The sequence below is a fragment of the Tripterygium wilfordii genome, chromosome 20, assembly GCF_013401445.1.
Source record: "Tripterygium wilfordii isolate XIE 37 chromosome 20, ASM1340144v1, whole genome shotgun sequence".
Lineage (NCBI taxonomy): Eukaryota > Viridiplantae > Streptophyta > Magnoliopsida > Celastrales > Celastraceae > Tripterygium > Tripterygium wilfordii.
In genome coordinates, this window is record NC_052251.1 from 3408533 (window position 1) to 3422256 (window position 13724).

A 13724-nucleotide genomic window follows, 5' to 3' on the forward strand; every position below is an offset into this window, starting at 1 on the left:
GCTAAATCCTTCCGGATGGCTAGAGACAGGTTTAAAGATGGTGAGTTCCACGATGTAAAACTATGTTTGTATAGTTCACGGACACATGAAGGAAGAGAATATAACCTCCCATCATGTTCAGAAGTGGCTGGGCTGGTTGTTGGGGATTTTAGTCCAGAGAATCCGTATAGGGATGTTGTTGTACACCATCAAGAAAAGGGATTGCGACGAATTACAAAGATGCATCCAAGTTTTATGTCACTGCAATATCCATTGATATTTCCTTATGGTGAAGATGGATACAGAGATAATATCAAATATAAGCAAATTGTTGGATCTGAAAATTTAAAGAGAAGCTTTGTGACCATGAGGGAATTTTACGCTTGTCAAATACACCAGCGGAAAATGGAAGCTCACACCTTATTGAATGGGGAAAAATTGTTCTTACAATATGTTGTCGATGCCTATATTTGCATAGAGGAGCATAGATTGAGATTTATCAGGACACACCAAGATACTTTTCGATCTGAGTTATACTAGTCAGAATCCCGTGCGAAGCGCGGGTATGATTTTTTTTAGTTTTGTTCGTTAAATTTTGGATGTTATATTTTATATTTAATTTTTTCATTTAATTTCTTTGTTAAAGTTTCACACGTTGTGATATGGTAAAAATAATTATTGTGATCGTCGATTGATTTTTAATAATTATTTATTGAAAATAGTATCATACTAATTCACATCTTTATATCTCTGAATGTTTGTCCAATCCATATCATCCACATCATTGATTTTTGATATTCTACACTCGTAGCTCATCGGATTTTTTTTTTCATTTCCTGGCAATATCATAAAAAAACGATTGCTTTGCACACTGAATTGAAATGACAATTGCTCAGATTACTGCATTGCAATGCAAATTGAAACCTACATCTAACCTAGCTCTCCAAGATTTTTTTAAAATCCAAGAAATTCATGTAACAGTATCTATGCCTCTATTTGTATTTCGTATTTAAAAATTGTCAAAGGTGAACACCATAATGCCACAATAGGCTAAAAGTTACATCAAGAAATTAATATTATCAAAACCCAATTTACATGTTGTAAATGATAGAAAATACACACATCAAACATTACAGATAAAGGTATTAGGGTTCCACCGCCTCTTCAAGCAAAAGTAATTGTCCCATATTCTTCTATTGATACATCGTACCTGCCAGAGTGCCAGATCCCTTACTCTAACACCTTCTACGGCCCCTTCAATTGTGATCAGATAAATTAATATGTATAAGTTCTATTGGTGCCGTAAAAGCTGAATGATGACCCCACTTTCTCATATATGACCCAAGCTACATAGTTAGGGCATGATGTAGAAAAAATCCTAGGATTAAACAAACTTCAGGTATTTTAATAGGGACTATCTCATCGTACTGAGCACAGGGTTAAACCACAATGCCATACACATTCATCCATAGATCCCCCATAATTTGATATATGAAAAGAGAATGGGCCATGCATTCGCTGAGAAAGAAGGAGAGACATCGTTCAAAACTAAAGAACAACTCAACTCGGCCAAGAAGGGAAAATATCCTGCTGAAAGGAGTTGGCATTGAACAACCATCAAGCAAGTCAACTCCTTGTGGAAAAGCCAGATTTAAATTTGCATTGGCCGGTCGGAGTTATGTAAGCATTCATTATTAAAGAAAAGCAAATCAATAAACAGATGAAATTCACCAGCTTGCACTGCTAACAATAAGCGATGGCCTATTTGGCTTTAATTGAACATCTGCGCCAACTTGGGTGGTAAATAAAGTTTCATCAAAAAGATGGTTGTCCAATCCAATGGTTCCTGTTGGGTGAAAGAGGTCGGGAGAAGGGCAGCGAATGCACAACATACTATCAGAAAGATCAAAATGAATTGTAACCAAAGAGAAACTACAAATCTATTTAATTAATAGTATTACCATCGCTAACACAATCATGAACATGAGGCACTGAGATGTTTCTCTAATATGAAAAACAGTTACAAATTGATCCTCATTTTACTATTCTTGTCCACGTTCAAGTATCAGAACTAAGAAATAGGAGACAATAATATTGGTTTACCTTATGCTTTTCTTCAAGCGAAGTAGGATGGAAAAAATCAGGGGGCTGATCGTACAAAACTATGGCACTGTTAATATTCACTTTCACATATTGCATTCTGAGTACTTTTAGGAGAAGTTTTTCAGCTTTGTGGCCGAAAGGCTCGAGACAGTACATGTAATCTTTCTTCTCCTGCAACAAAAATAACTCAGAAACTATGCAATTGTACCTAATGAGTAAAAATCTATTAAGAGAATCACATCAGGAACTCAACTATAATTTGCAAATTTTCCAAAACAATATCATTAAATGTATTGACTGATTCCATATTGATAACAACAGACAATTAAAATAAGAACCAAGAATTGTGTTAACCTTTAAAAAATGATGGTAATATGGTATACATGTTAAAGATGAATTAACAAATAAATTCGATAATCAATTCAAATTTCGGTGGAGGAAAGTCAATACTTACTTTTAGAACTCCAAAGTCCAAACGGTATAGAACACATATTCACTTTCCCATATTGCATTCTAAGTACTTTTAGGGGAAGTTTTTCAGATTCGTGGCCGAAAGGCTCGAAACAGTACATGTAATCTTTCTTCTCCTACAACAAAAATAACTCAGAACTACGCAATTGTACCTAATGAGTAAAAATTTGTTAAGAGAATCACATCAGGAACTCAACTATAATTTGCAAATTTTTCAAAACAATATCATTAAATGTATTGACTGATTCCATATTGATAATAAGATACAATTAAAATAAGTAAAGTAGATACTAATCAAATATTATTTAAGCATGCCGTGATTAAACTCTTCGAATGATTCCAATGAAGCAGTAATCTATTGCTTCATAAAATCAGTAACCTCGACAGTTCCTGTCATTGCAAGAATGTGGAAAGTGAGATGTGCTCTTAAACATTCATCGCATTTTCTGTTATAAAGGATTTTGAAATCAAAATGTTATACCCAATGGGAGTGAGGAATAAAATTTCAGGTAGTTTTGACTAATAATTTTTTAGTAGTATCCCAAATGCTTCAGACATTAATAATAACATAATGAAACTTTGATGCTAGGCTATATGGCATATGAATGACAAACTATACAATTTTCCTAAGACTTCTTCAAGTTACCTATGAATAAGAGAGGGGAACACAAATGCATCAGCTGCTACAAATTTAGGTTGCCCAAATTTCAATCCGTCAAACTTTGCTCCTAATATGACTATCAGCGACTTAATCTTTGTTACCTCTCTCGATAGCCACACCTTACAAAATTCAAGATAAATACTCATTACGAAACACAATCTCATCTTCACATATAATATTCTGAACTTGTGGTTGGTTTCCAGGCATAGCAGCTGATATAAGTGCTCCCTTGACCACCATCAAACTGAAAGAGCGCCATATTTATTTCCAGCAGATAACAAAGTCAGAACTTTAGTACAAAGATGGCTTAGAAACAATGACAGTGACAGCACACAAAAATTTGAAATCTATCAAAACCATAATACCCTAAAAATAAACAAAACAATGGAAAGAGTAAGGAACTCAAACAAAGAATGAAAAAATGCACCAAGGACATTTCCTTTGCCTTAATATTACATCAATATATTCAGCTTGTCTATATGTACCAAAATCGAAGACGACAGCAGTTCCTATCATTGGCTTTAAGCGCAAATCGAAGACTCCATCCCTTACCAAATTGAGGATCACGGCAGCCATCTGTACCAAAATCGAAGATGACGATAGTTCCTGTCATTGGCTTTAAGCTTTTTGAAGACATCAATTCATCGAGGAAGCGGACAAAGACAAACAAAATATTACGATTGCCACTAACCTGAGCCGACTGATCGCAACCAAGTTATGAATCAGGCCAAACACCCACAGCAAATCGAAGACTCCATCCCCCATCAAATATAGGAGCACGCCAGCCATCTATACCAAAATCGAAGACAACGACAGTTCCTATCATTGGCTTTAAGCTTTTTGAAGACGGCGTCCTTATTGGTAAAATTGTCGGACGCCATGTTTGAGAAAAATAACGTAGAGAGAGAATCAGTGAACCAACGACGACAGGTAGAAGAAGTTACATTTTTTGGTATTTAGTGTTTTGCTTGGTTTATGGCATGTGCTTGATTCAGAGATAATAAGCTGTGAAAAGGCCACGTGGGCATCAACTAAGAAGAATAACAATCCAGGTGTCAAGATAACATAAACAGTTGTTAGAGCCTCTGCTTTATATATAGGTATAGATTCAGGTTTGCATGACGCTATTACGAGTGGTGATGCTATAGCTGAGGAGATAGGGAAACAGACATTATTACCTTCTTCGCATAATGGGAGTCCCAGGTACAGGATACAGAATTATCAAGATGCAGTGGCTATATGCCGATGGGCTGGTTATCCTGATCTCTTTATTACTTTTACATGCAACCCAAAGTGGCCAGAAATACAACACATGTTAGGTACCATTCATCAATCCGATCCTTCTATGAGACCAGACATAGTTGATCAAGTCTTTCATATAAAACTCAATGAACTGATGAATGATATCAAGAAGAATAAACATTTCGGCCGTACAATTGCAAGTAAGTCTCCACCTTTTAAAATTAATGCTAAATGGTTTATAATAAATCACCAACTTATATATAATTGCTCATTCTCCAAAAAAATAAAGGAATCGTGCATATTACATCATTGATTTTGTGTTTATTTCGGTGTGGATTTCATGTAGTTTTATACACAATAGAGTTCCAGAAACGAGGGTTGCCGCATGCTTATATTTCGGTATTTTTACACCTTGATGATAAGAGCCCCACTGCTACACAAATTGACAGGATTATATCAGCAGAAATTTCGAATAAAGAATGTGACTATAAAGGATATATGGCAGTTCAAAACTATATGATTCACGGTCCTTGTGGAGTTGTAAACAACAAATCACCATGCATGGTCGACAATAGGATCACGAAACATTTTCCTAAAAAATTTAATAATGAAACAACCATTGATGGGGATGGATTTCCTATATACTGGAGAAGGAAGACAAAGGCATTTGTCATCAAAAAGGAAGTTCCTCTAGACAACTGGTATGTGGTTCCGTATAATAGGGATTTGTTGGTAAAATATCAAGCTCATTTGAATGTTGAATTATGCAATCATTCGAGGTCTATAAAATATTTCTTCAAGTATGTTACCAAACAACCAGACAGAGCAATTGATGTATTACATCTTGGCCCAAATGAGATTGATGGTCGAAAGCTGACGAATTCTAGTAATGTTGATGAAGTTAAACAATACGTAGATTGTCGTTACATCTCTGCTACTGAGGCGTGTTGGAGGATCTTCCAATTCAATATTAACTATAGAGAACCAGGAGTTGAGAGACTAAGTTTTCACTTGCCCAATCAGCAGAGTATTATCTTCCAAGACGATTATGTATTAGAAGATGTAATGAATAATGATAGGACAAGGAAAACAATTTTTACTGAATGGATGGCTTGCAATCAAAAAAATCATAAAGCCCATGGATTGAGTTATTTGGAGTTTCCTACAACATAGGTCTGGCACAAAGCAGAACTTCAATGGAAGAAAAGGAGAGCAGGCAAGTGCATTGGTCGTATTTACTACGCACACCCAACAAGTGGAGAACGATATTACTTAAGAATGTTGTTAAATGTTGTGAAAGGACCAACATCATTTGAGGATATAAGAACTGTTAATGGTGTGGTGTTTGATACTTTCAAAGAGGCTTGCTATGCATTGGGGTTACTTGAAGATGACAAAGAATGGTCAGAATGCTTAGAAGAAGTTGCGATATGGGCTACTGGAGAACAATTGCGCCAATTTTTTGCAACTTTGCTGTTGTTTTGTGAGGTGTCAGATCCACTTGCATTGTGGAATAAGCATTTAGAACTTCTAACTGATGGGATTTTATACAACAAACGAGAAGCATTGAATTTTCTAGAACAACAACTTAGTGAGATGCAAATTCATAATTATGCTCTACATGAGGTGGATCAAAATTTGAGGAAAAATGGGAAGTCTCTATGCGACTTTGATGGCATGCCAATTCCTGAATGATCTGCAACCAACGATTTAGGTAACAGATTTATGTTTGAGGAACTGAATTATGACATGGATTTAATGGGTAAAAAATTTGCTGAATGATATTCATGTTTGAGTGAAGAACAAACAACAACATATAATGCTATCATGGATTCTGTTAATAATAAAACAGGAAAGACATTCTTTTTGAGCGGATACGGAGGCACAGGCAAAACTTACTTGTGGAAGACAATAGTTTCAAAGATTAGATCCGAAGGAAAATTTGTTATTGTTGTTGCTTCGTCTAGTATTGCTGCATTGTTGCTCCCCGGAGGAAGAACGACACACTCCCGATTCCGCATTCCAATTGAGCCTACAGAGGAATCGACGCATGATATCAAACAAGGTACACAATTAGCAAGACTAATTTGCAAAACAAGTTTAATTATTTGGGATGAAGCGCCAATGGCCAGCAAATATTGTTTTGAAAGCCTAGACAAAACATTAAGAGATATACTACGTAACACCTTTGACAACAGTGCCAACAAGCCATTTGGAGGTTTGACAACAGTTCTGGGAGGAGATTTTAGACAGATACTTCCAGTCGTACTTAAAGGAAGAAGAGAGGATATAATCAATGCTTCGATAAAACGATCATCTCTATGGGATCAAATTGAAGTGTTGACTCTTACAACAAATATGAGGCTGCAAGCTGCCTCTTCTGAAGTTTCTAAAAATGAAATCCACAATTTTGCTAACTAGATAATACAAATTGGAGATGGTATAGTTAACCGTGATGATGACAATGAATGGATAGAAATACCCAATGATATCCTGCTTAAACCAGGGACCAATGCTTTACAAACTATTGTTGATAGTTTATATTTTGAATTAGAAAAAAACTACAATGATCCTATTTACTTAGAGGAACGAGCTATACTTGCCCCAACAAATGAGGTTGTAGATACTATTAACCAGTTCATTGTGCAAAAGATTCAGTCAGAAGAGGCAATTTACAGGAGTTCAGATAGTATTTGTAGCCAAACATCATATATGAACAACTTAGATATTTTATATCCAACTAGATTCTTCAACAGTTTGAAGATATCTGGAAGTCCCAAGCATCAAATAACTTTGAAGGTTGGCCTGCCAATAATGTTGCTTCGTAACATAAATCAGAGCAAGGGTCTGTGCAACGGGACAAGACTTATCATCACTCAACTTGGCAAGTGGTTTGTTCAGGCAGAAATAATTACTAGAACAAATATAGGTGAAAGAGTCTTTATTCCAAGAATTGTTTTATCATCCTCAGACACAAAGATGCCTTTCACAATTAAAAGGAGACAATTCCCAATTGATGTATGTTTTGCGATAACTATCAACAAAAGTCAAGGCCAGACTCTAAAGAGTGTGGGAATCTTTCTTTCAAGACAAGTGTTCACGCATGGGCAATTATATGTGGCTGTTTCAAGGGTTACAAACAGAAAAGGACTTAAGATATTGCAAGACGATAAGGATTCCCCATCTCAAAACTTATTGAAAATGTTGTGTTTAAAGAGATTTTCAATTAAAAGGTAATATTCTATTAGGAGTTGTATTTAAAAATGAATTTATACGTCTCATATCGAAACTAAAAATGTGTGGTATGGACATAATGAAATTTTTTAATCTTCCTTTTTTGGTTTTAACTGTCAGGGACCCAAGGTATTGCTGCAGGCTTCTGCTTAATAGTCATAATCCTAATTTTGAAGGTATTCAAGTGGTTAACGTTCTCAAACCTTCGTTTATTTACCATTTTCCAACATGGTCTTTAACCTCCCTTTCCTTTATGTAGGTTCCATTAGAGTTGCATATATAGTATTCACTTTCTTTAAACACAGTACATCAAAGTTTGCTATAATTTGAAGTACAGATTATAAAAGAATACTATTCTTATGTCTTCTTCCCCCTTTATTACTTTAAAAATATTCGTAGGTTGTCATCCTTAATGCTAACTCTGAAACTCCTTACATCAATTTATATGTCAGGTCATTGTTAACATCAATTTATATAGAATATGGCATTAGTTGTCAAGGTAGGTCTGTTGTAAGCCTTAATTATAGCTTTTCATTTATACATACTCTTCATTTTCAGATATGCTTGGAAACTTCTTTAAACTTTGGGCATTGGTTTAGCATCATTTGATATGTTATTGTGGTACTTCATAATTTATTGATGGATGTCTCTTCACTCTAATATGGTCATGTGTTATATTTATTTGAAACAACTAACTTTGATTGCTTATCATTTTTGAGAATTTTTATTTCTTAGGTTCCCCAAAACAGTATTGATTCTCTTAACCCACCAACTGATCTCAAGAAGAAAAATCTCAAATTTTGTCTCTGTCATGAATAAAAAATGGTGATGATTCTCTTAACAACAGTTGTCAATTGTCAACTGTTGTTCTTTTCCCTCTTTTAGTTGTGGATGAAATTCTATTAGATATTCTGTTCATTGCATATTTATGACATCCCATCTTTATATAGTAAGTTTGAAGTTATGACCTATCCTTACTAAACTTTTCTTTATTGAAGATGAGAATCAAGTAACTTTCTATAACTTTTTATATATAATAATAGTGTAATATCACATGGTGAGAACTTCTGTGCTTCACTGGTTCTATTGATCTACACCCTATGATGGCTTTCAAAGTCCAATTCAATTGGAGGTGACGACGATGATGATGAGGATTGATCCTCATTTGTGGACAGTCCAAGCTGACAACCTATTCTATTGTAGACCTCAGATGGCTTGGTAGGTGCAGCACTGCCTTGCCAAGCTCCGAATACATAAAACACTAAGCATAGGCCACTCACTCCCAGGATCCAACTGATACACTCCCTCTGGTTTTCTAATTGATGATGCTTTGGAGATCCACTAGACATTGTAGTTTATTATAACTTCCCAATTAATTATATCAATTGGAAACAAAGGTTTCTGATAAAATTTCCAATTTATTTTTGTCACAGTAAGACTTTTGTGTCATCATTTTGTATTTCTCAATCATTAAAAGCATATTCTTGCTTTGTTACTAATGTCATAGGTCAGAACATTTCACGCATATGAAAGTTCATCTAAATTGAGATTGTGTTGAAATGATGATATATTGATAACTTAAGAGTTGTGTGCCATCAGATATTATTGGGTAAGTTTTGATACAGTCTAATATATTACATAGAAGGTTATACTGAGAATATGCAGAGTAGGACTTATAGCCATACTTGGCTCTTTTGTGACTCTTTAATCCTATCACAGAACCAATAGCTATGATCCTTAATTTCTATATTGAAATAATAGCACCATTTACTTATTAGTTAGTATTAGTTCTATCATGCAGCCAAGCTGTGCAGGTCTATGTTCTTGATATTTTTGACATTGAAGAAATGTGGATTATTGTGATTATATCACTAAATTATTGGTTAGCTTTGTGATTTTGAAGTTTCATATTGATGCTGAAATGTGGATGAGTTCATGAACATTATTCCTTTAAAAATTATGCTTGTACATATATAGTCACTTAGATCATCATCTTCGAAACCTTTAACCCAAACAATATTGGAATCGACATTCATTTTGCAATCAATTTTATCCACCATAACTTATGAAATGACCTGGACAATATAAATGGAATAAAGTTAAATATCTCTTGGTTCATGCTTGAAAACCATTGACATAAAAACTAAAAACAATATGTTTGTGACAAATCGCAAAATAATACATATCATTCTCTAATATGATTATCCTTCAATTAGTGTAGTTGTGCCATGTTGATTTTAGTCTGAGGAAAAAAATAATGATAGAGGAACTATCTTAATTACGGTAATTGTTGCCGCGTAAAATTCATCCCTATTTACCCGTCGGTTTATGCATTCTTTTATTCCCTGCCTATGTGTCGATTCATGTACCAAAGAGAGCAATGAAATACTTTTTCATTAACTTGCATGGTTTCATTCGTTATTGTCCAAGCGCCTTTGTTTCTCCGGCAAATTCAGTCCGTACTCTTGGTTCACAAATAATATTTTTGTGCTCATATTGGCTTATTATGAACTAATCATCATTGCCTATGTCATAGATGATATCGTATGCAATGCAACTGTTTAAAAGAGAATATGCATCATCCTTTTAATTGTGCTTTAAACATCCATGTTAAATTTTGGTTATGTAACGATAGAATTACATTGAATGTATAGTGACTCAATATGATATAAAGTGCTACTGACTGAGGAAGAGATGGACCAAAAAAGGAAGTCATTCGTGGATTATGCATACATATAGGTGTCGTGTAGGAGCTGAAAGATCTCTGGCGGCCTGTAATCGGTAAACAACTACCCTAAACCATTTTTATTTGCTACAATTCTGAAACTGTCCTTACTTTAAATTTCATTAAAACACTATGTACCAATGATACTTGCATCATAATTTTGCAGTCATGTATGAATTAACATAAAATGTGGATCCAAATTTACTTTAAAATGTATGAATTATTTACCTAATTTGTGTGGATCCAAATTTACTTTAAGATGACTATCAAATGTCTTTATGTGGTTGTTAGAGAAGGATTTGGTTTGTATTCTTTTGTATGACCTACGCAAGTTACATGATTGTTTTGCATAGCATTGCTCATTGAGAGAACCTCTAGGTAAAGTTTTTTTTTTTTTGGATATTCACATTTACATTTGCAATTCTATTTAACTCTTTTAGAGTTTAATTTATATTTTGCCAAAAACAAGATTGAAAAAGATGTTATCAACATTATTTGCTCTTACTATGTACCTTTATTAGAAACGTCAGTGCATTATTAGTTTGTGCATATGCATGATGGCTACCAAAACTATTCTAATTTACGGATGCGTTACTTCCACAAATTAGCTACAAAAATATTGTCGAACTATTCAATGTTAGGTTATAAACTATCCAACTTATGAGAAGGACTATAATTCGTTGCATCCAATTAGTACTTATAACAAAAAATCCAATGCAGATTGAAAACAAACTATTAAATGGACGGAAAATGAGTCGTTCTAAATCCGAGGAGGATTCTAGATGAAATGGTTAAAGAGCTGGGTTACGAAGATCCAATTTACCATCATGACTCCACTGACCCAACAGGAGATTTAGAGTTGTGGATAGTGACCAAAAGGAACGAAAGCGCCACACCTACGCACGCCATCAACGTAGTTGTAAAGAAGCTTCCAGAGACAAATGAGTATTACAATCATGCTGCACAACTTATAATCGAGGAAATCAAGCGACATGCGAATGTCGTAATAGAAGATCTCAGTTGGAGCAAGACGGTCAGACTCGAAAAACAAATGAAGCAAAAGACTGTGGATGAAATGAGACTAAAAGGTCGTATCTACCAATTAAAGGAGACTGAGCGAAGACTAACAAGAGAAGTAGAGGAACTACAAAAAGAAAATTCATTGCAACAAAAAATGAATACCCAATTGGGGCAAACAAACGCTCAACTAGAGCAGCAAATTGATGGCTTGCAACAACAAAACCAAATGATGATAGTAAACATCAATGAGGCACAATCCTACATTCACTACAAGAAATTAGCGATTTACCAACCGCTACATCGTTTGGAAATCTGGCAAAAATTAGTTGGAAGTTCTATTTTCCAACCGATATTATGTTCCAACCATTTTTTTAATCGGTCGGTAATTTCCAACCGATATTGTCGTTGAAAAAATGTTGCATTCCGTTGGAAAATAAAATCGGTTGGTAAATTAATTTTCAATACGTTACTTATAAAAATAGTTAAATTGATTTTCCAACCACAATTATCGGTTGGAAAATAATCTGAATGTTATAAATAAATAAAAAAAACAATATAATATATTCTCACAGAATATTCGGTTGGAAGTATTTTTCAAAAATTTTTAAAAAATCTTATATTTGGCAACCGAAATATGGGTTGGAAAGTAAATTTTTCCTACCGATTTTCCAACAAATATTTTTCCTTGAATTTCTTGTAGTGATTCAATTTCTGGAGGAACAACTGGAAGACACCGAAGAAGAAAACACATACAATGAAGAAGACCCAATTGAAGATGAATTCATAGAGGATGACAACTTAGTTGATAATCATGCAAATGGGGAAGAAAGTGAGGTGGATGATGATTAGATATTTTAAAAAAAAAACAATAAGAAAAAAATGCCACTTCTATTAGTTTAAATATTTCTTTCTCAATAGTTTCCAAGCTCAAAAAAATGTCAAACTACCTTAAATATTGTAGGTTTGCTTTCATCCGTAATTAAAATTACAGTCTTTACTTGGTTTCATCTATTCTTATTTTTCTTATGTTTGTTCTATAATATCTCAATTGTTTATTACATAATTTTATGGTTTCACAAAATTTATTAGATTTGTATTATGGGTGTAATTTAATGATAGATGACCTATCTTAAATACGGTAATTGCTGCCATGGCAAATTCATCCCCATTTACCGGTCGAATTATGCCTTCTCTTATTACCTGCATATGTGACGATTCATTAACTTGCATGGTTCCATTTGTTATTTTCCAAGCGTCTCTGTTTCTCAAAATACTGAAACAAGGATGAACAAAGAATAAAGGAAGACAACCTGTCATGAACCATTTCACAGCACTTCCAGATGAGTTGGTTGGTAATATACTTCAAAGAACTGTCGATGATCCTGTTACGTTTGCATCCCTAAGAGAGAGGTAATTTAAAAATATTTATATATTTCCATTGTCATTGAAAATTTTCCATTAAACCATGAAGACAAAAATTGTTTTGGATTACTATTATTCATGTTGACAATTACATAGAAATCATTGATAATAGTTGTCATAGATTTCGAAGGATAGTGATGCAACCAGAGATAGCTCGCGAAGTTGATGTATGGCGGATGAAAAGTTGGTACCCTATATGGACAACACGGTAGAGGACTTCCTAAATTATATGATATCTGTGAAAAATGTTGACGCCAAAATCCTTTTGGGAACACACTTTTTCTTCAACAGAGTTATGCATTTCACCAGAATAGACTTGCTAAGAAGTGCTGCAGTGGGCGGTAGAAAATTTTGCATATATGTTCTGGCAATAGCACTGGTAAGTATGCATGCACACGTCGGGTATGATATGTTCAGGAATTTGTTCTTTGGCCTCATGGATGATAAAAGGACAATTCGCAAGTACAGGTCAAATTTACGGTTAATTCTTAGGGGGGATACATTTGAGAAGATACCCATGACAACCTACTGTAACATCACAGGACCCTACCATTGGGATCGCAATCGTCAAACAATAGTTGGGGATGGAGAGAAAAGATTCACATGTCTTAAGTGCACAATGGATATAGAAACGTACAAACTGCACCATTGTTTATTTTAACTGTAAAATTAGTGTACGCACCAAATTCCTCAGTATAAATTAAATACACTTAGAATTTGATACAAATTACAAATATTTAAATCAAAGTGGATTTGATCTCTTCTTTTGACGTATTCCACACGAATACGGAATCCTCTGATTTTAGTTGAGTGCTTCAAAAAAATTCTACGAATTTGTAATAAAATCCAGTTGGATTTGAGTGTTGG

General features: G+C 34.3%; 2 protein-coding genes across 2 annotated transcripts; both read left to right on the forward strand.

The window, feature by feature from the left end:
- The first annotated feature begins 4093 nt into the window (after positions 1-4093).
- On the forward strand, positions 4094-6151 carry LOC119986860. Its single transcript, XM_038831553.1, has 4 exons — positions 4094-4166; positions 4315-4656; positions 4803-5518; positions 5630-6151. Exons 1-4 carry the CDS (start codon positions 4094-4096, stop codon positions 6149-6151), a joined length of 1653 nt encoding a protein of 550 aa, XP_038687481.1.
- Positions 6152-6283: 132 nt separating this feature from the next.
- Positions 6284-8270, forward strand: LOC119986861 (ATP-dependent DNA helicase pif1-like). Its single transcript, XM_038831554.1, has 6 exons — positions 6284-6721; positions 6878-7689; positions 7811-7866; positions 7950-7972; positions 8090-8142; positions 8249-8270. The coding sequence occupies exons 1-6, from the start codon at positions 6284-6286 to the stop codon at positions 8268-8270; spliced, it is 1404 nt and encodes a 467-aa protein (XP_038687482.1).
- The last annotated feature ends 5454 nt before the right edge of the window (positions 8271-13724 follow it).

Excerpts from the sequence above, each read along its gene's own strand:
- LOC119986860 (XM_038831553.1), top strand. The coding sequence starts at position 4,094 with ATGTTTGAGAAAAATAACGTAGAGAGAGAATCAGTGAACCAACGACGA. Across the intron at positions 4,167-4,314 it reads AGAAGAAGTTACATTTTTTG|GTATAGATTCAGGTTTGCAT; the intron begins GTATTTAGTGTT and ends CTTTATATATAG. Across the intron at positions 4,657-4,802 it reads TTTCGGCCGTACAATTGCAA|TTTTATACACAATAGAGTTC; the intron begins GTAAGTCTCCAC and ends GATTTCATGTAG.
- LOC119986861 (XM_038831554.1), top strand. The coding sequence starts at position 6,284 with ATGGATTCTGTTAATAATAAAACAGGAAAGACATTCTTTTTGAGCGGA. Across the intron at positions 7,867-7,949 it reads TCATAATCCTAATTTTGAAG|GTTCCATTAGAGTTGCATAT; the intron begins GTATTCAAGTGG and ends TCCTTTATGTAG. Across the intron at positions 7,973-8,089 it reads CCATTAGAGTTGCATATATA|GTTGTCATCCTTAATGCTAA; the intron begins GTATTCACTTTC and ends AAATATTCGTAG.